Genomic DNA, 24,777 nt, shown 5'->3' with positions numbered 1-24,777 from the left:
AATGGCATGCAAAGACGTTTGTTATACGTTAAATGAAAAATGATTAGATAAAATATATACAGTATAACACTGTTTTTAATAGAAAATACACACACACACACGCACGCACTACGTACAAAAGACACTAGAAGGCTATAAAACTGCATGTGAATGTATTCTTTCCTGTGGGATTATGGGTGACTTAAATGTTCATCCTTTTACTTATTTTTTTTTTCCTAACGTGTTACTTCTGTAATTAAAAAAATTATCTGTCTTATATGTCTAGAGGATTTTGGGGTGCCGGTCGTAATGTATTTCTTGACCTCGATTGGGTTTACACTGGCCTTGCTTTAAATTACTTGTTAAAAAATAAAATAATTTGTTTAAAAATATCTTTTTAATAAACTTTCTATAAACTGTGTGTTACATTTTACAATTTTGTGTTTAATAAGATGCACGTATTTTTTTTTCAATATCTTATACGTAATCCCCAAATCTCAAAGTGTTCCATAATTTCGGAGCGAAGTTGACACTTGACCGCAAACCCGCTTGGTTCACCGGCCTGGACGGCTTGGACTTCAAGTCCCAGGAAGCATTGCGGCCTGCACACCGGGAACTACGGGGTCCGAGGCGGGGTTAGGGAATGCACGGTCTTTTCCCTCCCAGAAGCCCGCGGGCGGCTAAGAACACCGTCCGTGTCATGGCCGCGGGAGCCGGGACGGCAAGCCCTGCTTCCGGCCCGGGCGTCGTACGTGACCCGGAGGCGTCACAGTCGAAGAAGCGGCCCGGCCGGGAAGGCGGGGAGGGCGCGCGGCGATCGGACGCGATGGCGGGAGGAGGCGGGAGCAGCGACGGCGGCGGGCGGGCGGCAGGCCGGCGGGCGTCCCGCAGCAGCGGGCGGGCTCGGCGGGGGCGCCAGGAGCCGGGGCTGGGGGGCGCCACGGAGCGGGGCGCGGGGGAGGCACGGCTGGAGGAGGCGGTCAACCGCTGGGTGCTCAAGTTCTACTTCCACGAGGCGCTGCGGGCCTTTCGGGGTAGTCGGTACGGGGACTTCAGGCAGATCCGGGACATCATGCAGGGTGAGGGCCGGACCTGGGGAAGGAGGCTGGTTGGGGAAGGGGATCTGTGGGGCCTGGGGGTCGGCGCTGGGGGGATCGCCGAGCCAACGATGTCTTCTTTCCCAGCTTTGCTTGTCAGGCCCTTGGGGAAGGAGCATACCGTGTCCCGGCTGCTGCGGGTTATGCAGTGTCTGTCGCGCATCGAAGAAGGGGAAAATTTAGGTATGGCGATTTTTGTTCTTCTCTTGGTTTATTTATGGTTACGTTGTTGTTTTCCAACTTATGTCTGGAACTGAAGGATTCGAGGTTAAGGTGCACTACTACTATGTTTCGATCACAGTGGTCTTTTCCCTTCTAGGATGAGTCTGTTCTCTGGGTCTAGTTTTCTCCAGTTACGATTCCCTTGGCTGCTTTTCTGTTTTTTATTTCCTCCCACCTGTTTCTTGCTTGCCCCAACCTTGCTGCGATCTAGTGAGTTATGTTAAGGCCAGATTTCCCCCCATAGAATGGTTTTCAGAGTATAAGCACTTTTTTCTTTTAACTGAACTTAAGAGCTGTTTAGCAGAACTATCTTCAGTTTCTGGTCCCTTGTATCTGAGGAGGATGTGTCTGTCCTGAAATTTGAGATGCAAATTCATGTGTTAAAAAATAAATTTCTACCTGCTTTTGAAATTATTAAAAAATAGTCACTTCAAATTTATTGGTTTGAATTTGAACACTTAACATGTTTTATAACTTGTAGCCAGTATGTTAGCAAATTATATGCAAATCTTTCTATATTTACATATGTCTTTTCTGATAAACATGTATTTTTGGACATGTTTCTGCTTATAAAATAGCTTAAAGTGAAAACTGTGCTCTTTGTCCTAGACTGTTCCTTTGATATGGAGGCCGAGCTCACACCACTGGAATCAGCTATCAATGTGCTGGAGATGATTAAAACGGAATTTACACTGACAGAGGCAGTGGTCGAATCCAGTAGAAAACTGGTCAAGGAGGCTGTAAGGCTCTATTTTTATTTCCTTTTTCCTTTTGACAAAGAAGATGTCTTTGAGGATACAATGCTTATCTTTTCTGTGTGGGGATGGAGAAAGCCAGTGAGCACACTCAAACATAGACACACACAGATGTTACATCTCTTCGGCCAGGCTTGGAAACTGTTTAATGGCAGGTATGCTGCTTTTGTGATTTTGGTTGTGTTCCTTGTAGCCTTGGCAGGAGGCCACAATTCACAAGAATTGGGTTGGCATTGAAGACTGACATCTTGGAGGTTATTACACCATTCAGGAGCATTGGTAAAGGGCTAGAAGCAACTGGCCTAGGTTTTGGTCATCTTTGTTTATTATAAACCAAAGAGGATCGCTGAGGCCATAGGAAATGTGGGACTGACTCTGAAGAGGAACATTCCTTTTCAACAAACAGAATTAAAGATTCTAGGATAATCAGCCAGTTAGCAAAACAGTAATTGTAGAAGGGTGACATAGCCAGTGTTCTTGACAAGGAAGAAGCTACTGGAGTGTCTTGGAATTTGGGGCTGTGTGTTATTGGCTCAGGTAGTCTCATGTAGTAGAACTTATTTTTATTTAAAACATGACTGGCAATGGGAACCAGTCAGAAAAAGCTTTTTCTTCCTCAGTAACCAAGTCTGGGGGTGTGGAAGCAGATGTAGAGGTGGGGACTGAAGAACAACAGCTCAGCATTGCTTTGGTAGTAGAAAGTAAGGAAATTGGTAAGAAAAGAGCACCCCCTAAAAAGATCTGACATGGGGGTGGGAAGATAAAACTGCTTGGCAGTGAAGACTTTCTGTCCCTTAGCAGTGTGCTGGATACCTAGGTACCCTGCTTAAAAAAAAACAAAAAAAACAAACAAACAACTAGTGTGTTGCAGATATTTATTCAGTTAAGGACTAGTGAGGTGCAGATATTTATTCAGTTAAGGACCTTGGGCAGGATACTTTCAGTCTTGGAAAGAATGCTCAGATAATCCAAATTCCAAAGAGGAGTAAGTCCAAGAATAGATTTTTAGTATGGGTAGGTCAGGTTTGTATTGGAGGGAAAATGCCAGAAAAGACATAATAGCAAAGGAGGAGAAATCCATGCCTACTTTCAGAAGAGCTGAGGATCTTTTGAATGGGAAGAAATGGTATCATGAGGCACTTGACTGGCTCAGTTGGTGGAGCATGCAGCTCTTGATCTCGGGGTTGTGAGTTCGAGCCCCACATTGGGTGTTGGGATTACATAAAAATAAAATCTTGAAAAAAAACTGCACAGGGAAGAAATGGTACCCATTTCAAAGTAATTCATGTAATTCCTGTTAAGTAGGTAGTGGATTCAGAAGTGCAGTTCCTTCAGAACAGAAGAGCTGTAGATTTGTCTCTGTACCCTCTTCTGGAAGAGTCTTGTGGGCTTTCATCTGTTTATTTGTTGATTTATTATTATTTCTTATTTAAGTTTATAGGTCTTGTTTGGGAGGCTTCCTTATGAAAAATCTGTTAGCAAAGTCTAAATTTTTTCAAAATAGTCAACCGTACCCTTATGTTGACTCCCTTCTGCTTTTCCATTTTCCATCATGTACCAGATTTTTTGTTACACTTGCCATATTACTGTTCTTGCTACGTACCAAATTACCCCCAAATCTAGCAGCTTAAAGCAGTAAATATTGTCTCTCACTTTCCAAGGGTTGGGTTCAGCTGAGTGTTCCTGGCTTGAGGTCTCTGATGAGATTGTAGTCAAGCTGTCTGCTAGGGTGGCAGTCATCTCAAGACTCAGCTGGGACTGAAGGATTTGTTCCTGTGCTCACTTACATGGTTGTTAGCAGGACTCACTTTCCTTGCTGGCTGTTGTTTGGAGTCTTCATCTTCTTGCCTCTCCACAGGACTCCTTACAACATGATAGCTTATTTCCTCTAGAATATGTGATCCAGGAGAACAAGAGCCAAGATAAAAGTTGCAGTCTTTTATAACCTAATTTCAGAAGTGTCATTACTTCTGCCATATGCTGTTGGTCACACAGACCGGACCAGCTGTGGATTAGTGTGTGGAAGGGGACTATGCAGAGGGCGGTGACCGTTGGGGGCGATCTTAGAGGCTGGCCACTACAATTACCTTGAACTCTTAGTTATTAAATGATACCATATCACTTGCCTCAATTTATTTTGTTTTTTTAATTTTTCATTTAGAGTCATAGGATCTGTTTATGGTCATCTTCAGGAAAATACCATGGGATGCCCAGGCTGTTGAGGCTTTTTGATGAATTTTAAGCTTTGTAAAGTGTCTCGAAAGTTCATTTAAAATTCTATTAAGTTTTTGTTAAAGTGTGTCAAATTAGTTAAATTAGAACTTTTTGTTATGTGGTGTATGGATTTCTTTGTTTCTTTCTTTTTAAGATTTTATTTGTGTATTTGAGAGAGAGGGAGTAAGAGAGAGCATGAGAGGGGAGAAAGAGGGAGAAGCAGGCTCCCTGCGCACAGAGCCTGATGTGGGACTCAGTCCTGGGACTCCAGGATCATGACCTAAGCCAAAGGCAGTTGCTTAACCAGCTGAGCTACCCAGGAGCCTTGGGTGTAGGGATTTCTGTAGGTCTTCAGAACCCCTTCAGGAATCAAAACTATTTTCGTAACAGTGCCAAATGAGTTGACTTTCAGTGCACTGACTTTGCACTAATGGTGCAAAAGCACTGATAGGTAAAATTCCTGGTGCTTTAACATGACCCAGGAAGTGGTAACTTTTCTTACTAGTTATTGTAGTCTTCACTGTCACATAGTTGTAGTTGAAAAATAAAAGAAGCCAGTTTCCATTAAGAATGTCTTTGATAAAGCAGTAAATTGATTTTATTAAATCTAGGCCCTTGAGCAAACACCTTTTCAGTATTTTGTGACAAAGCAGGAAGTTTGCCTAAAGCATTTCTGTCACATAACATGATGGTTGTCCTGAGGAAGTCACTCGTGAGATTGCTTGAGTTCCATGCTACTCTAGGTGCTCTTCTAATGGAACACCTTTCTTACTTGGAAGAACTGACAAATTTTGGTTATTGAGGTGTGGGTATATAGCAGTCATTTTCTTGCAAAAGAGCAATGGGAACATGTCATTTCAGAGAAAACAGTTGGTAGTATTTGTTGCCAGGGATAAAACTCAAGCTTTCAAGTAAAAATTCAAATTTTGGAAAATTTGTATTGATGTACCTGACAGCTTTTCTCATAAGATTGATGGTGGTTAATTAAGAGCTGTGATTTTAAAAAATACTTTCAATGAATGTGTCAACATTTGAAAGATCTGTATAACTTAGTAAAAAAATATGTGCCAAATGGCCAGTGCATTATATTACAAAATCATTCATAGGTAAAAGATCCATTTAAAATGCAAGATAGATTAAAAGATTTTAATATAACAGATGATGAAAAGTTCACTTGCCCAAATTTGGTATAGAGTCAAAGAAGAATAACCACAATTTTCTGAAAGGTCTATTAAAATACTCCTCCCTTTTACAACTTTATATTTGTGTGAGGCTGGACTTTTTTCTTTTATATACTTTAACCACAACAACACATCACTATGAATGGAGAAGCAGATATGAGCATCCAGCTTTCTTCTGTGAAGCTAGGTAGTACGGAGATTGCCAAAAATGTAAAACAAGGCCAGCCTTCTCATTGTTTGTGGTAGAAAGCATAGTAATTCTTCATAAAGTTATGTTTTTTACAGTAACCTGCAACGCGTTTGTTACTTTTAAATGACTTAATAAATATTATTATTTAAGTTTTTCTTAGTTTTATATTTCTAATATGGTGATATAACGCACATAAGCAAAAGCTCTTCCGGGTCCTCATTAACATTTAAAAGCAGAAAGGAATCCTGAGACTAAAACTTTGAGAACTGATTCTGTAAGCTTTTAATGATATTGAGGCTATATTGGTTTTCGCTTCATAACTGAGATTCCTTAGTTAGGTTCCCGTGGAGAACAGCAGAGTGTAACATGTATGGCACATTATCGGAAAAGCATTTATTCGTTGCTTTTTGCTGTGGAACATTCTCCCCTGCATCTTTGGTAACAGCATCTTTTCTTTTGGGGTCTTACCCCATTTTAGCGGGGCTGGGTGCATAAAACAGTCTCTAAATACCTTAACTCTTGAAATAAAAGGCTTTGTCAGAGCTTTTTGAGCATTCCTGCTTCCCATAACAGCCTGTTTTTTTTTGTTGTTGTTGTTTGTTTGTTTTCTGAGTTTGCTTCTTTAAGCCTTTTTTTCCCTTTTGTGAATTTTGGTTTTCTCTTTCTATGTGCTTTCTGCTATTTCCCCTCAACAGACCTATCCCACCTCTACTGAAAATCTACGCTTGGAATTTCCTTTTTGTTTAAGTTAGCCAGAGACCATTGCTATTGCTTATACCCTAAGAACCTTAACAGCTACATAAGAGAAGAAATTATACTTCTTTCTGAAAACTCTCAAGTGAAAAAAAAACAATAGTTCACCCCTAAAAATAAAACAAAACAAAACAACAACAGCTTTCCAGGAAATTAGTTTTAAAAGAAAGCTTATAGTACAAACGTTGTCTCCAATTAGACTTCTAATTTAGAATTTGAAAGCGTTCACATTTCCTTTCTTATTTCACAAATTAAATATAGTAAGACCTGGTTCTAACTCTGAAAAAGACGAGAGTAAGCATACTCTCTTCTGTCCTTCTTAATTCAAGTATAAATCCTAGACAGAATGTTTGGAGCAGCTGTCTGAGGATTCATAAATGTAAATGGTAGTAAACAGATGGGGAAGAAAACCAGAATTTGAAGATCCACCAAACTGGTGATGATTAGTATACCATTTTTTCCTTCTCTGGTACCATCCAGCCTGGATTTGGAGTCTCCTGAGAAACCTAGAAATGCAAGCTCCGTGGGAACAGAAAGAACTCCAAGAAAGGCTTCCTCTGGCCTGGGGAGGTGCAAAGGGATCTCCTAAAAGTCAGGGAGGGTGAGAGAAATCCTAGGGTTTCTTTTCTCCCTTCTCTCTTGCCTTGGCACCCAGACAGTACCAGTGCCCTGGTAGCAGCAGTGGCCCAGTGACAACAGTGACAGCGGGGTGGCACTAGAACTAAAGGAAGAGAACCCATTCTCTTTAGCAGTAGAGCTGTGACATGCCCCCCCCCACCCCCTGGGCCCAGAACATAGAGCAAATTCCACTGTTTTGTTTTGTTTTGTCTTTTTACTGTCTATCCTGCTGCTTAACCCTGGATGCTTTTGCAGTTTAGTAGGGAAACTAAACCCCAGGAATACAAGGCTAGTCTGAAATTCGAGTATCAATTTAATGTCCTTCACTCTATTAATCTAAAAAAGAATGAAATGTATCAGTTGATGCAGAAAAGGCATTTAACAAAATTCAACATTAGTTCATGATAAAAATACTCAGGAAATTATGAATAGAAGAGAACGTTCTGAACCTGATAAAAGATATCTACAGAAAACCTACAGCTAACATCATACTTGACAGTGGAGGACAGAATGCTTTGTCCTTAAGATACAAAGGCAAGGATACCCATTCTTACCATTCCATTTCATGTCATATGGGAAGACCTGGCCAGTGCAGTAAGTCAAGAAAAAGAAAAGGCAAGAGACTAGAGAGGAAGGGAAGAAATGTCCCTATTTACAGATGATATGACTGTCCATATGGATAATCCCATGAAATATACTAAAAAAATCTATATATAAGTTGAGCAAATTGAAGGATACAAAAATCAACACACGAAGTTATTCATATTTCCAGTATATATTAACAGTGAATGGCTTGAAATGAAATTACCCAAACAGTGCCACTTACAATAGCTCCAAAAGAGAAGAAAAAGAATTACTTAGGTATAAAACTAGCAAAACATGTACAGTTTCTGTATGTGCAAAAACAAAATGCTGATGAAAGAAATCAAGACCTTGGGGCACTTGGGTGGCTCAGTTGGTTAAAGCCTCTGCCTTTGGCTCAGGTCATGATCCCAGGGTCCTGGGATTGAGCCCTGCGTCCGGCTCTCTGCTCAGCAGGGAGCCTGCTTCCCCACCTTTCTCTGCCTGCCTCTGCCTGCTTGTGATCTCTGTCAAATAAATAAATAAAATCTTAAAAAAAAAAAAAAGAAATCAAGACCTAATAAATGAAAAGGCACGCCATGTTCATGGACTGGAAGATAATAAAGTTAAGAGGTCAGTTCTCTCTCGCTCATCTGTAGATTTAATATAATTCTAATCACAATCTCAACAGGATTTTCTATGGACACAGACTGATTCTAAAATACAAATGGTAAAGCAAAGGAAAAATAACCCAAACAATTCTGTAAAAGGACAAAGTTGAAGAATTCACTAATCCAATTTTAAGAATCATCCTAAAGATACTCATAACCATAAATAAAGATTAATGGAATAGAAGACAAAGTCCAGAAATAAGCCTACACAAATAGGACATTGATTTTTGACAAAAATGTGAAAGCAATGCAAGGAAAAGGTGTTCAATAGAAAAAGGGTAGTCTTCAACAAATGGTATTGAAGTAGTTGGGTGTCCATATGCAAAAACTGAATCTTGACCTCACAAAAATTAATTCAGAATGGATCATAATCTAAATATGAAATGTAAAGCTGTAAAGATTATTGAATAAGATGAAAGAAAAACTTTATGTCCTGGACTTAGGCAAAAAGTTCCTTAGTTATGACAATAAAAGCATGATCTGTTTAGAGGAAATTTTGATAAGAGAAAATAATGGTAAATTGGACTTAATCAAAATTTAAAACTTTTATTCAGAAAAACTGTTAAGTGAATAAAGACAGGCTGTAAACTAGGAGAAAATATATGCAAATCACATATCTGACAAAGGACTTATGTCCAAAATCCATAAAGAACTCTCAAAACTATTTTAAAAAATGGGCAAAAGCCTCACCAAAGAGAATATACAAATGGCATATAAACACGACAAGATGTTCAACATGATTTGGCCTTCAGCTTAGGTCATGATCCCAAGGTCCTGGGATTGAGTTCTACATTGGACTCCCTTCTCACTGGGGAGCCTTCTCCCTTTCCCTCTGCCCTTCCATATGACCCAGCAATTCCACTTGTGGATATTTACCTTAGAGGAATATTAAGTTCACCTCAAAACCTATACATGAACGATTTAACGTCTATTCCTACTCATAAAAAATTGCAGACAACCCAAATACCCTTCAGTGGTCAATGGATAAAAGTAGCACAGTAGTCCTCCCACCCCATCCATAGTTTCACTCCATGGTTTCAGTTACTCACAGTCAACTGTGGTTGAAAATCAGACAATTCTTCTTCTGACATATGGTCAGAAGGCAGAAGGTCAGTAGTAGCCTAGGGCTAAGTCTTAATATCTATGTTATTCATGTCATGTCACTTCATCACATAGGCATCCCACCATCTCAGATCACAAGGATAAGTACAGTACAGTAAGATATTTTGAGAGACAGACCACATTCATATAACTTTTATTACAGTATATTGTTACAATTTTTCTTGTTTATTGTTAATCTCCTATTGTGCCTAATTGATAAACGTTAACATAGGTATGTATAGGAAAGAGGAATGGGAGGCATTACTATACATTCAAATAATGGAATACTGCTCAGCCATAAGAAAGAACGAACTACAGATAAAGCATCACATAGATGGATCTTAGTAGCACTAACAGAAGGAAAGAAGTGTCTCAGGGCAATATCTTCTAAAAAATAAGCACTACATGCATAGGATTCCATTTATACGACATTCTTGAAGAGATAAAACTGAAAAGATCACTGGTTGCCAAGGGCTGGGGACGGGAAAGGGGTGACTACAGAAGGGTTGCACAAAGGCAGGTTTTTGCATCCTCATTGTGGTATTACAGGAGTCAATACATGTATTAAAACACAGGATACTACCCCCTCCAGCCAATAGTCCATTTTACTGTATGCATGTTAAATAAAATTTAAACATATAATAGGATCTAAATTATTTTATATAAAGTAGAACCTTTGAATTCTTCAAGAAAGTAAGTATCTGAAAATGATGTAAAAGTGAATGGTCATCTGAGTATAAAATATAAAGACCTACTCTGTACCTACCCTGGGCAGCAAGAATTTATGGTCATGCCTGCTATTTAAGAGCATTTGACACCAGTTTCCTTTGCATGTGGAGGACAGAATCACCAGAGATTAATACCAGAGATTAATTCCTTTTGCTAGTCCTACATCTTTTGGTCCGTATCTCTTTTAGTTCTTCCCTGAAATGAAGATTGAAAATATCTATGGACCAGTTTTCCTTCCCTGTTGTGTGTGTGTGGTGTTTCTTTTACCTCTCTTTGAGACAGTATTTATCCTGTTAGGTAACTCCAAGTGCTTTTCTAATTTTTTGAAAAAAATGACACATTTTAAAAATATCACTTAAAATTTCGATCAGTGTCATTTTTCCTCTACATATATTTTCTTGGGGTTTTTACTAAAGGACTCTTTATCTTTGTGGCTCATGAGACTTTTGCATCCTACCTGGAATTCTGCCCTCCTTGTGTGTTACCTGTCGATGTGCTGGGTTTGTTCATTTCAGTAATTCCCTGCACACTTGAACTGGAGTTGCCAGCTGGGGTTTAGGATAGTGAGAGGCTGTGTTGGTTGTCCTACAGAAATGGCCTCAGGTCTTTCCTGAATGGAACTAGCAGAACTCTGTAGTCAGCAAATGGCTTTCCCCCCCCCTCACAGTGTAGCCTCCCCTCTCTGTCCCCATCATTATATCAAAGCTTTTGCATCCAAAAAGAACAGATCCAATTGTTCTGGGGACCTGGAATGACTCCTGCCCATTTTGCCTTTCCTTAGGAGGCCCTATTCAAACTGGGTAAATGGTCTGTAATCCAGAGGATCAGATTTTGCTTTACCAGCTATTTTTTGAAAATCCGGTATAATGTTGAAAATCTACTACCCTACACAGTGAAAGAAGAGTGCTTACAGTTGTTCATAATGCCTGAGCAGTGACTGTTAGTTTTTAAATAAAGGAATTTGACAGAATGTGAAGAAGTTCTTGGATATATAAGACTCATTTTTTACTTATTAGTAGTTTATTTTAGTATCTGATATTCTGATTACACCTGTCATTATTACAACAGTTAAAAAAAAAAAGGTTTTTTTCCCCTTTTGTAGGCTGTCATTATTTGTATCAAAAACAAAGAATTTGAAAAGGCTTCAAAAATTTTGAAAAAACATATGTCCAAGGACCCCACAACTCAGGTAAATTTGATATATTTTTGCTCCCATGACTTAAATCCATATCATTGTTTTTTTGTGGGGAAACAGGGAAAGGGTTCTTTGTTAGGAATGTTATCTAAATATTTGGCACCTTTAATCTTGTCTTTTATATCCGGGATAGCTTACAGTGAGATTGGTTTTTCAAAAATTTGTTTTTTATTATATAAATTTACCTAAATTATTTTCTTGCCCATTTCTGCCATGTTTGTGACAGAACTTTTAAGTGATCAGCACCAGTATGAAGCTATCAAGTTCTGTAACACTTCTAACTCTTATTTACGTAAATGCTGATCCTGCAGACTGCCTTGGTGAGGACTTAATTCCTCTATTTTCTGGTGTCAAAAGCTCTGTTGGTGCCCTGCTTTTTTTTTTCTTTATAAATCTAAATTTGAGTTCTTGAAAAGGTAATACCTGTATATAATAAAATTCAAAAGGTACAACAAAAGAGTTGAGCTCATCTCTTAAGTCAGCCACCTCATTCCTTTCTTCGTAGGCAACCAGTTTATTCTTTTATCCTTTCAGAGATATTCTACGCATGTGCAAGCCAACAAATGTGCATCTGTGTTTACAGATATATATATATAATATATGTATATTATATATATATCCATTCTTCCTGGTCTTTCTATATGCACCTGTGAGCATACCCTCACAGGTGTATATAGAATTTACGAACATTTCATAAATTGCTTTTTGCACTTAACATACCTTAAAGATTGTTCTGTATTACCACTTAAGGAGTTGCTTCATCCTTTTTTTCCTTAAGTTTAAAAATCTTTATATGAATGTATAAAGGTACTTCAGATTCCAAGTTCTTCTTTTTTTTTCTTATAGCTACATAGTAACTTCTGTGGCTGATCCATAATTTATTGACCTGTTCATTGTGATAGGCTCCCCTTCCTATATATGTACTAGTGATTGCCATTGACAGCATTGTGAAAGTTCTAATAGTGTTGTCTCAACTCAGCATCACTGAATTTTTACTGGAGTTCTTTCTTATGTGACAAATATCGGTCCTTTGTGTAGAAGCTGAGAAATGATCTCCTGAACATTATCCGTGAGAAGAATTTGGCCCACCCTGTTATCCAGAACTTTTCCTATGAGACCTTCCAGCAGAAGATGCTGCGCTTCCTGGAGAGTCACCTGGATGATGCAGAGCCCTACCTCCTTACGGTGGGCCTTGGCTGCCTTTTCCCATAACCATGATGTGGCCTTGAGGATGTGCAGGCAATTAGAAAAGGACAGCTCTTTTTATAAGTGAAAAGAGTAAATGTGTATAAAAGACTGAATTATATGCACTGTCTTTCTTAATTAAATGCCTAAAATACACAGAAGCAGGCAAAAATGGAACATACCTGGTTTTTCTCACCTCCCATTTATACCTCCTACATTTGATTAATCTGTGTGGCTAAAGTGGGGACACACTTAAAATTACTGGTGGTCTGCAAAGGAGATGAAATTTGAGTTTGGGAGGAAGAGTAGTTTTGTAGACATGGTGTGATGGGGTTGTTAACAGGAAGAGGGAATAACTAGAGAAAAAAAGGTGTGACCAGAGGATGATAAGGCAAAAGAAACTAAATGAAGACATTCTTTAATTGCATCAAAGTGATAAGCAGAAAGAGTAGTAGCAGTGAGGCTCAGGACAGTATGCAAAAGAATTAGAACCCAGGCTGTCCTAGAGGGTGGGCTGTGATACTGGGAAACTGAATGAGAAGGTTTGTTGTTGCCTTCTTTTTTTTTTTTATAATCACCAACATTTAGAGAGTTAAGAATATCTTAGCTTGGGGTGGCTGGCTGGCTGGCTGAATCGATAGAGCGTGCAGCTCTGGATCTTGGGGTTGTGCGTTTGAGCCCCAACACTGGGTGTAGAGATTACTTAAAAATAAGATCAAAGACAGAAAAAAGAAAGTATCTTAGTACATGACAGTAGATCTACCAGGCCCATATTGGGATAGTGTCACTGATAGGAGCAGTTATTTGGCAGTTGTCAGACCGTCTGCAAAGTAGAGAGTTTGGGATATTCAGGGTGCAAGTATCAGGATACTTGAGCCTGGCCGACCGTCCTCTCTTTTGTGTTCCAGATAACTGGAAAATAACCTGCCACTGTTTCTGTGAGGGGAGAGACCTCTCAGTTTTAAAGACATCATTGTTACAGGCATACGTATCTGAAACAATGATACTGGACTGATGAGAAACATAAAATTTTTAGTCAAAGGCAGACAGATAAGCAGTTAGAGTCAGAGCAAGATTGGTCCACTCAGGGCTTTATGTAGTACTGGGATTTTCAGAGTTATTAGGCAAAACATATTTGTGGATATAGAGTTACAAAAAATTTTAGACACATACTAAAAGACACTAATATAAACACCAGTTATCTTAAGTTTGAAAAAAAGTCTGACTTTTGTGCATGACCCCAAAGGTGTATTTGGCATTGAGAAACTAGATTAGGGATGAGATTGAAAGGACAAAAAAGGAAGTACAAAGTAAAATTACGTACTTATTTGTTGTCCAAAAGGTTAAAGAATTCTTAGTGTCAAGATGGTTAGCACCACTCAGATTGAATTCTTGTTTAGTATAGAAAACTCTGAGCCATTTTTTGAGGAAGAAAAAGGCAAGACATTTGAAATAGTTCTTGTGAGTTCTCTCCCTTTGTGTGTCCGCCTCTAATTTATGCCTAGTTTGGATTTCTAAATGAACGTGTCTGCCTGTTGAGAGTGTATGTTCGTGGCGAAAGACGAGAATTAATGAAATTCTGTGGCTTCCTCTTCCTGATGACATCCTTCTTTTCCCAGATGGCCAAGAAGGCTTTGAAATCTGAGACTGCTGCCTCCAGTACAGTGAAGGAAGATAAACAGCCAGCACCAGAGCCTGTGCAAAAGCCACTTAGAGAACCTGCAAGGTGAGAGGGATGGCTTTTTGTGATCTTGAGTGAAACACAAGGGTAGTCTGTTGGCAGCAGTCTCCTTAGAGCAGAATCCATTAGTTCCTCTTGGTACTAGGTTACTTGTACAAGGCACTGTGGGAGTTACAGAGCACACCCCGGGAATAAAAGAATATTGAAGACTGGATGTCATATCCCTAACAAAAGTTCCCGACTGGCTATTCCTTAAAGGTTCTTTCCTTCTCTGTTCTCCTATCCTTGCCTTGCCCACATCTTGCCCACATCTACTTGTGGATACCTGATCTCTTAAGGCAGTGTTCAGACTTGTGAATCAGATTCCCAAACAAGTTTTTGTTTTTTTTTTTAAATATTTATTTATTTATTTGACAGAGAGATCACAAGTAGACAGAGAGGCAGGCAGAGAGAGAGAGAAGCAGGCTCCCTGCTGAGCAGAGAGCCCGACATGGGACTTGATCCCAGGACCCCGAGATCATGACCTGAGCCGAAGGCAGCGGCTTAACCCACTGAGCCACCCCAGGCACCCACCCAAACAAGTTTTTAAAGCAGGGGGCCCAGTAGGAAATGCATAGGAATGGGTGTAAGATAATGCAGTTCAGAACATGGAGTGTGAACCAAAGAGGGCATGCTTTTAAGCTTCATGTGATAGTTGCTATGTGGGAATGTCCAAGGATGCCCAAACTGTAGTTCAGATTTTTATGTGAGACATCTAGGGTTTTTTGTTTTTGTTTTTGTTTTTTTAGCTTTCCCAGTTTCTGAATTGGCAGATTTCTGAGTTGGCAATTAATCCAACTTAAAAAAACAAAACTTACATAGGTGAGGCAATAAGATGTATCTGCCAACTGGGTTTGGCTTGTAGGCTGACAGTTTACCCTCTCCTAACAGTTTTTATTTAAAGTATATTGGTTATTCCAAATGATAGATGAACTTACTTTTATTATGAAAAGGCAGTTTCTCTTTGTTCTAAGACTGCATGGCACACTAACTCAGAGAATTCTCAAAAGTCCCATTTATAAGTGTACTGTAGGAGAAAGGGGGCAGAATGGAGACCGTCTTTTCCTTCTCCCACAGGAGGGTTGGACGGGACCGGAAGGTGAGATTGCTAGATTGTCGGTTGGTTGTCCAGTCAGACTTGTAACTGGCACTATACAGAGAGTTCTTACATAGTGGAAAGCATTACTTTAGTTCATGCAGACAAAAGGGGTTAGTGCACCAGCTAAAAAGGTCTCTTGGAGGGGGAGTGTCATTGGCTCTAGTCCTTTAAGTTTCTTTTACTTGGAGTTTAAACTCTGGAGTTCAACTTATATATTTAAAGCCTCTACTTATGCTTATAAATGGAAGCTTTATAAAGTTGTTATGAGCAGTTTCTTACTTTTTTTTTTTAATTTTTAAAAAGATTTTATTTATGTATTTGAGAGAGAGCAAGAGCGTGCACAAGCAGGGGGAAGGGCAGAGGGAGAGGGACATGCAGACTCCCCATTGAGCAGGTAGTCCAATGCAGGGCTCAATTCCAGTACCCTGAGATCATGACCCAGGGTGAAGTAAAACACTCAACTGACTGAGCCACCCAGCTGCCCCTCTTTTATTTTTTTTAAATGAAGAGTCCTCCACTCGAAGAGTCCTCTGTCTCATTTGAGGCTTCACGCTTTTGAAAAGTTGCGGCTATCTGGATGAGCATCTATAATGGTGAGACTGATCCTTGTATATTTGCTTTATATATAGGCAGTTACGGACTACTCCAACCACCATTGGAATTATGACCTTGAAAGCAGCTTTCAAGACTCTGTCCAGTGCACAAGATTCTGAAGCAGCCTTCTCAAAACTGGACCAGAAAGATCTGGTACTTCCTAATCAGGTGTCCCTGCCATCACCAGCCCTCAAAAACAAGAGACCAAGAAAAGATGAAAATGAAAGTCCAGCCCCTACTGAGAGTGAGGGTGGTTCCGAACTGCAGCCCAAGAATAAGCGCATGACAATAAGCAGATTGGTTTTGGAGGAGGACAGCCAGAGTACTGAACCAAGCACAGGTCTGGACTCCTCCCAAGAGGTCGTCCCAGCATCACCATCCAAGCCCGCCGTTCTCAACCAACCCCTTTCTGGGGAGAAGAATCCCAAGTATGAAGACCTTCTTTGTAGCAGTTTTGGGGATGGTTGGTGGTCCTGGTTGGGCCTGGTATTGCTTCCATGAATGAAATAACTTTCAGCTAAGTTATTCACCACCAAGGCTTGCTCAAACTGCTAGAATGTGACTTGGGAGTGGGGAGCGACAACATAGCCATCTCTGGCAGTTCTGAAGCCCCACCCATGGGCTTCCAGGCATTGCTCTAGATGTGAGTGAGGATGGAAGGGTTTCAGAGCTTCCCACTCATCGCTGCTTTCATTTTTAGCAAACTTCTCAGTGCCTTGACAACTAAATACCAGTCTTTGTTAAAAGAAATTTGTTTGAATTGGGCTACTTTAGACTTTGAGCCTTAAAAAAGATTTATGAATATTTATAGTTTTGTACCTTCTAAGAGCAATTAAGACTTGGCAATTTGAGTAAACATCTACTAATCTCTCACATTCTGCTAGGTTCTATGGGGCAATGGTTAGAATGCTTTTATTTTGCTCCCTATCATGACCCCCAGGCCTAGCTTTCAATTTTTGCTACCTTTTGTGTCCTTTTGTGGATCCTTCCTCCAAGCAAACTGGTTTGCTTGTTCTCTAGAACACACTGTTTTTGCTACTCTACTCTTCTTGCTTCCTCTCATTCCCCACAGTTGGACTGTCATTTCTTCATCATTGCTTGTGACAATCCCATCCATCCTTCAAAGAGAAGAGATGCTGATATTGACTAGAGTACTTTCCATGAGCCTGGCACTTTTCACATATTGTTTTACTGAATCTCTAGAACCCTTATTCCGTGAGTGATATATTCGCCCCATTTTAGGAAGTTTAGAAAAGTTACTAGCTTGCCTGAAGTCACAAACATGAAAAGTGGCAAAATTGGGCTTTGGGATTTTTTTTAAGATAGGCTACATACCCAATATGGAGCCCAATGAGGGGCCTGAAATGAGATCTTGGCTCAAAAGTCCATGGCCTATACATCGCATACACGAAGCTGCCTCTTAAAATTCTGCCTCCTCCATAAATCTCCCCTGGTCACCCTGCTGTAAGTGATCACCTTGCTGGTCTCCCAAGGCCATTGCCATCTCTACCACTGCTCTGTTGTTGTTGTGGGGGGACCTGTGCTCTGACATGCACCTGCTAGGTGCCCAGAGAGGCCGTGGCATCTAAATGATTAATGCTCAGGCACAAATCTGCGCTATATGTACCACCACCTGCATCTGGAAGTGAGTGAATTGTTGACCAGGCAAGCAAATGGAGCCCAACACATTTTATTCTCATGTGATAAATGATCTTCTTTATTCCTTGCAGCAGTCCTATAAAGTATAGATATTATTCCCATGAACAGATGAGGAAACTAGAAAGAGTACATGCTTCCAGTGCTTTTATAAAAGGGAGGATTCGTGAAGTTTTAGACCTGTCCACCTCTCTCATATGTCAAGGGCATGAAGTATGATGGGTACTCTAAAGCAGAGGTTGGCAAACTATAGCCCCTGGGCTAAATCTACCCGGTACCTGTTTTTGTAAATAAAGTTTTTTTTGGAACTCAGCCACAAACATCACGTATGTATTGTCTGTGGCTGCTTTTGATGCTACACTGAGTTGAGTAATTGGAACAGAGCCATTAAGACCTACAAATCTGAAGATATTATCTGGCCAGGAACAGCCTGGCTTTAAAGGAATTGTGTGAGCTACTGGGGAGCTCCAGGAAGAAGAGTTGAGCCTGCTCACCAAAGTTGTGGGTACAGCAAGCCTTGCAGAAGAGCAAATGTTGAGCTGATCTTGAAGAGTAGGAAGTGATCAGGCATATGGTGGGGTGGGGTTTCTAAGCAGCAGAAACCCCTTGTATAAAGTCATGAGAAAGCCTAGTATGCTCCAAGAAATGTCATGGACTCTGTATGGCAGAAGAATATAGTGCACAGAGAGGATGAAGGGAGATGGGCCAGGTCTTAAGTTCCTATTGTATTCTATCAGGTGGAGGTTCTGAAGCTGGGATTCGTATCACTAGTCTGTGGAACGTTTAATAAAATACATAATCTTTAATACTGAATTAGAAGGGGCAGGGGATGGATCTGTAATCTGCTTTTCTAACTGTGCTCCCAGATCATTCTAATACAGCCAGTCTGAGGGCCTGATGAGCTACCATTGATGGCTTTTGAACAGGCAGTGAGGCAAAGGAGACAAAATCGGTGGCTGGAGACTTCTATAGGATGAGTAGTTAGGATCACTGGTGGAATTGAAGGCAGGATTAAGGTAAATCCCCTGGAGGGCATGGTCACAACTACTAGATTTTTATATGTCCTGTGGCAGATGATAAGGACAAGTGCTGATTAGATATTTGTTAACCAAATGATAATTCTTGGTTCTTGCAGTTTAAAGGGTCATACCCAAAACCTCTATAAAAGGCCAGCAAAGAATTAACATTTTAGGCTTTCTGGACCACTTGTATCTCTGTTGTTAATTTTTTTTTAAAACAACCCTTTGAAAAGGTGAAACCATTCTTAGCTCAAGGGTTGTACAAAAACCAGCCACAGGGTGTAGTTTGCCAACCCCTTGAGATCAGACTCCTCTAGCCCATTCACTGCTCATCAAGTTCTAACTTTACCAGTAGTAGCATAAGGACCAGGAAGTGACCTAACTTGCCCAGGACCTTGGAGCCACAGTGAGAGGAAGACCCAGATCTGAGTCTCTTCTACAACAGAAGTTAGGCAGTACCAAACATTTGTACACAAAGTAAAGGCTTGAGTTCAAAGGAAGAGCAGGAGTTTACCAAAGTGATCTGTGTAGATTGTCTGCAGGAGGAATGAGCAGATACGCAGGTGGAAATGCCAGAACCAGAGGTTAAAATCAGTTTTATCGCGGCATGGGGATAAGCAGGTAGAAAACTGAATCCTGACTTTTTTTTATAAATAATAATTAACACACTTAATATCCTAAAAAGGAAAAACCTCATGTAATTTTGTCACTTGTCTCAAGCAAATTATTCTCAGAAATAAAATTTGGGGGGATATGAGCTAATTTAAACATAATGGAAAGTAGATGGTTCACCATTTGTCTCATTAATGGAACTCAAGAATTTTTTTTCAAGTCTATACTTCTTAAATGAACTGCTTTCATTACTCATTTGCAAAATACCTAGCCAGCCTTAAAAATAAATTTCTGTTCATGGAATGGAGACTGAGGTTTGTCTCTACTCTTGATCAAACCTTCCAGGTCATTTGATCTATATTCTTCAAAATTTAACTCAAATACTTCCCATGTTGCTTTGTAATAGATGTTATGGTTCTGAGGTCAGATTTGTGCTGTGTTCTGTTTCCAGGACAGTTGTACTATTAATCAGGTAAACACAGTTACAGTTGATTAGAGAGGACTGACTACAGCTTTCATTTATTCAATAATTTGGGTTAGGGATTATTTCTTAGTTTTGGAACTTTTTTGGTTATACTCAAGTACTTAACATTTCATGTGCAAAGGAACAATTCTTACTTGCTTACTACTCTGTTAGTGGTATAATTTATTTGCAGCTCTTTGATAATCCCATTATTTTTTTTTAAGATTTTATTTATTTGTCAGAGAGAGTGAGTGAGAGCGAGCACAGGCAGACAGAGTGGAAGGCAGAGTCAGAGGGAGAAGCAGGCTCCCTGTGGAGCAAGGAGCCCGATGTGGGACTCGATCCCAGGATGCTGGGATCATGACCTGAGCCGAAGGCAGCTGCTTAACCAACTGAGCCACCCAGGCGTCCCTGATAATCCCATTATTAATTTAGCACGTTTTCCTAGCTGCTATTCAGGTTATGTGTTATTGTGCTAGGTGTTTGGGGTAGACAGATGAAGACACAGCCCTTGCCTGCAACGTGCTTATGATTAGAGTGTGTGTTATGAAGTGTTTGCTCAATAAAGTGGAAGTACAACCACAAGGGCAGAGGGGTGGGGGCTTTTTGTGTGTGTTGGGGGCCTGGATTTAGGGCAGGCTTCATTGGAATGATGACCTTAAAAAATGGGTAGAATTTTACTAGGCAGGGAAGGGAATCCTAAGCAGAGGGAACCATAGAGAAGAGAGTACAGAGCTAATAGAAGGAAAAGAGGAGCAAGAAAGCGAGGCTCTGCTGTTTGTGCTCATGGGGTTGTGTGGACAGGGCTGGAGAGAGAAGGCTTTGGTAGCCAGAAACTGGCTGGAGCCAGAGTGGATGATCTTTACTAACCCACACAGCCTTCACTGCTGAGACAGTGAGAAGTGATCATGGAACACGAAAGGGATGAGGTAGTTTTAGACTGACGTTCAGGTAGTTTTGGAAGGGGATGAGGCTAGGGACAGAGATACCAGTTAAGAGACTAGTGTAATACTGGTGAAAGGTACCACATGCCTGGACAAGAGGAATGGAGACGGAAAAAAGCGCAGTCCAGTGATAGGACTGGGCATGTCTTTGAAGGACCAGGAGCAGTTTGCTTGTTCTAGGATAGAAGAATGCTGAGACCTTCAAAATTAGAGTCAAAACCAACCAAACGAAAATGGGAAAATGAGCAGATTTTGTGGGGGGACTGTGCTGTATTCACTGCTCAGTTTGAGGGATGATCCTGCAGCCTGCGGGCCTATGACATGGAGATGCCTTGCCAGGTCAGGATTTGTCTGGGAGTTGTGTGTAAGGGAATCTCAGCTGTGGTTACAGCAGAAGAGGGACGAGTACAGGCCATGAGAGAGCCCAGGACAGAAGATGGGATGATCCCAATGATCTGTTTTACATCTTGTCCTCTTGTTGATCTCCCCTCAGAGTACCCAAAGGCAAGTGGAACAGCTCTAATGGGGTTGAAGAAAAAGAGACATGGGTGGAAGAGGATGAACTGTTTCAAGTTCAGGGTAAGCTAGGACATTCTCCTTGGTCCTTGACAGTAGCTGAATTATAGATGTGTGTTACGATCACATTAATGTTCTAGAAACTGCTTGTCTCCAAACTAGAAAAAGTCCAGTAAGTTCCTTATTGTGATTCATGAGGAGTCAGTTTTATGTCCTTTCCCATTGAACAATGGAGACTGTCAAAGCAGCACTTTATATTTAAAGAGAATTCCTGGTTTTGTTTTAGTAAATCCTATATTTAATTGTAGCTGATGTTCTTCATAAAGTCTTTAAATTAAAAAAGGTAGATGTGGTCATTCCCTGCATTTCTTATTTAAGTAAAAAAAAATCTCTTACCAGCTACAATATATAATTTTTTTTCTGAAATAAGAAACGTTACTTTTCCATGATTAATACTAAAGTTCATAGCATTTGCAGTAGAATCTCTCCCACCACATACTTTGCATTCTAATGGAAATATCTAAGTGCTAAAACATAATCTTGGAGATTCTAAAGACTTTGGTAACACAGCAACAGTAAACTTCTGCCAGTCCCAAAGGTTTTGTCCTTAAAAAGTACCTTCATTGGCACAGATGTAGTTGGCAAGATCAAGATCACACAGGAAAGGGGGGGAAGTAACAAAATCAGTAAAAGTGGCATACAATTTTTAAAAACAACAGGATATAAAAGTTCTAAAAATATCCACGTCCAGTGCAGTCCAGATTTGTCAACTTTAAAATCTGCTTCTACTATAGTATGAAATACTTCATAATTTAAAACTATATAACCTGCCCCTGTAAGTATCCCTTTTCCCGAACCACCTTCATTGTTTAGGAAGCACTGCTAGGATAGTAACATCTGCTGAGGCAGACACTCCGCAAGTTATGTTTATGCAACTTTGCCTTTTCTTACAGCTTTTTAATGGCTCTCCACTTCCAGTGGCATGTCTTTTATACTAGCAGACCCTCCTGTAGCCTTTTGGCCTTTAAAAAAAATATCTTGGTGCATTTTTTTGAGGCCCCATGTTTCCATATGGTGAGAGGGTGGAGCTTGAGCTGCTCTCCTATGGTGTCTCTGAGTGGGGAGCAGTAACTCTCCTGTTCTTTTGTTTAAAGAACTGAATCACATTTTACTTAAATAAAATGATCAGGGACTTGGAAATTCTGGCATAAAACAGTAGAATTGTACCATTTCAAAGCAGTGGTTAGCAAGGGGCTACAAAGCAGAAATTATACCCGGGTGTGCGCGCGCGCACACACGTATATAACACAGTCAACCCTTAACAGGTTTGAAATGCACAGGTCCACTTATACACATTTTTAAAAAAATACAGTATAATACTGTATTCTTACAATTTTTTTAATGATTTTCCTTTAACCTTTTCTCTAGCTCACTTTATTGTGAGAATATAGTGTTTAATACATTTAACATGCAAACTATGTTAATTGACTATGTTATTGGTAATGTTTCTGGTGAACAGTAGGCTATTAAGTTTTTGGGGAGTCAGTATGGATTTTTGACTATATGGGAGTTGGTTCCCCTAAATCCTGCATTCTTTAAGGCTCACCTGTAGATGTGTATATATTAGGGTTTTAAATATCACAGTCTCTCAGTAATTTTAGAAAATCATGTAGGTTTTACTAAAAAGCCTGAAATCCATCACTAACCAATATTTATTGAATGTCTGTATGTAAAATACTTGCTCTGTTCAGATTTTCATTGGCTGAAATAATTGATATCTTGCAAACAAAGGACAAAAACAAATTACCCTTTAGTGATATCCTCCTCCTCTCAATGTTGGGAAAGTTCAGTCAGGTTTTCCCTTTAGGAACATTCGATGTCTTTTTCTTCTGGTTTGTGCAGAGAAAGGTGAACTCTGAAATGAGTCTACTTTTTAATGTTTTCCAGCAGCACCAGATGAAGAGAGTGCAACCAGTGTAACAAAAAAACAGGTAATTTAAAATTATTTTCTCGCCTTTTCTGATAATGTGGTAGAACAGAGGTAAAATAAGCACATCTCCTAGCATAGGCTACCCATGCATCTTCAAAAAGATCTTTTGGAATTTTTAGATGATCCAAACTAAGTTACAGTAATAATTATTTTCTGGAAGAAAAATCTAGGACAGAAACCTGACACATTTTGCTGACAATGAGCAACAAACATTTGAAGTTTTGATGCAGAAGTGATTAGGATCAAATGGCAGGACAATGAAATTATGAAATGTCTAAATCCACAGGATTAACTTATCTCTATCATGTTTTAAAAATATAAAACCTCCTTTTGGGTTCAGATTATTGTCCTAGGATTCTTGAGTTTACCTCTTCATTGTTTGAAAATGTGAGTAAGTGGAGAGATGGGCTGTGATCAATATTTTGGTCTTCTTTTGCAGAAGTGGACTGTAGAAGAAAGCGAGTGGGTCAAGGCTGGAGTGCAGAAATATGGGGAAGGAAACTGGGCTGCCATTTCCAAAAATTACCCATTTGTCAACCGAACAGCTGTGATGATTAAGGATCGCTGGCGGACCATGAAAAGACTTGGCATGAACTGAAACAGGCTTTCATTTCCACATTAATTCACAGGAGCATGGTTCCTAATAATAGCCCCTGATAGTCTGTTGTTTCTTTCAGAAGCTGGGCTGGGATGAGAATTTTGGGCATCCTCCTCCGACGTGGAGGAGGTCCCTGTTCTACTTCATCGCTGTTGGAGATCATGGAGCTAAGAAACAAAGCCAAGTCCACCCCATGTCCTTGGCAGGGATGACAGGCACATAGCTTGTACAGTGCCAGAATATCATTAGTATTTCCCTTCTTTAGTGGTTTGCTTGAATTTAAATCCTTGGTAATCAGTAGAACCTTCTCCTAGGAAATGGTGGAGTCTGTTAGAAGCCACTTATTATGACTCTGACCTGTTAAAACCAGCAATGGGAGCATTATCTGGAGTGAACTTGTTCCAGGTAAAGCTTTGGCCTTCTGATGCAATGCAGAGGAACTTCATCTGTCATGAACCCAGGCTGATGAGAGGCCAGTCTTGGTGGTGGAATCAGAGTCTCTTGTAAAAACTCTTAAGCCAGTTGTAACATCAACATCTAGACCTGACAGCCTTGGCATTTGCTCTTGATATTTGCTGGGCTACGTAGGCAGGTTTAACCTCCACCTCTCCTGTGGTTGAACCAGTGTGTTTTTTTTTGTAAAACGGTGATTGTAGATAAGCTTAGCCCTCTCCTCCATCCCCTCTGCCCAAATCCCTTCCTTATGCTGGACTTTTAAGGCTTAAAAAATCTGATTGAATATAAATGCTTAATTCCATTCTTTGTGAAATGGTTGCTTCCGCCTGATTCCCTAACTGTGCTTGTGTTTAGTGTCTTGCTCTAAAACTCAACATTCCCTTCTCCTTTTGTACTGTGTTGTGCTTGCTGTCTCTCTCGGACATCCTTAAAGACTGTCTTTTTGGCACACAAAAAAATCAGTAAAGTGTTTTCTGTAATCTTTTTTTAAAATATGAGAACTAATTATTGTCCATAACTTGTAGCATTCTTCATTAAAGTCTTGCTTCTCTCAAATGTTAAGGAGCTGTTTATTCTAGCACAGCGTGTATGCTCAATTGGAGGGAGCAAACTGTTGAACAAGCTTTGCTGAACCACGTTGACTATGTTAAGAAGCCGAT

The 24,777-nt window shown here is 40.0% G+C and overlaps 2 protein-coding genes across 6 annotated transcripts in view; one reads left to right on the top strand and one right to left on the bottom strand.

Annotated features, from left to right (window-relative positions):
• Positions 1–24,777, bottom strand: part of NIP7 (nucleolar pre-rRNA processing protein NIP7) — a 58,172-nt gene that overhangs the window by 21,935 nt on the left and 11,460 nt on the right. The gene's annotated exons all lie outside the window — the stretch shown is intronic.
• TERF2 (telomeric repeat binding factor 2) lies at positions 638–24,673 on the top strand. 5 transcript variants are annotated; one of them, XM_045076230.1, is made up of 10 exons: positions 638–1,058; positions 1,164–1,259; positions 1,908–2,038; positions 11,174–11,260; positions 12,305–12,451; positions 14,071–14,177; positions 15,900–16,292; positions 21,052–21,137; positions 23,025–23,065; positions 23,504–24,673. In XM_045076230.1, exons 1-10 carry the CDS (start codon positions 680–682, stop codon positions 23,660–23,662), a joined length of 1,626 nt encoding a protein of 541 aa, XP_044932165.1. In that variant the 5' UTR covers positions 638–679; the 3' UTR covers positions 23,663–24,673. The 5 variants fall into 5 exon arrangements, with proteins under 5 accessions (XP_044932165.1, XP_044932164.1, XP_044932167.1 ...); XM_045076229.1 differs by having other exon boundaries at positions 23,022–23,065; XM_045076232.1 differs by lacking the exon at positions 11,174–11,260 and having other exon boundaries at positions 23,022–23,065.

Source organism: Mustela putorius, unplaced genomic scaffold, assembly GCF_011764305.1.
Source record: "Mustela putorius furo isolate JIRA1106 unplaced genomic scaffold, ASM1176430v1.1 tig00000174_pilon_pilon_pilon, whole genome shotgun sequence".
Taxonomy (NCBI): Eukaryota; Metazoa; Chordata; class Mammalia; order Carnivora; family Mustelidae; genus Mustela; species Mustela putorius.
Note: the sequence above shows the minus strand (reverse complement) of the source record. Positions and strands in the feature narration are given on the sequence as shown.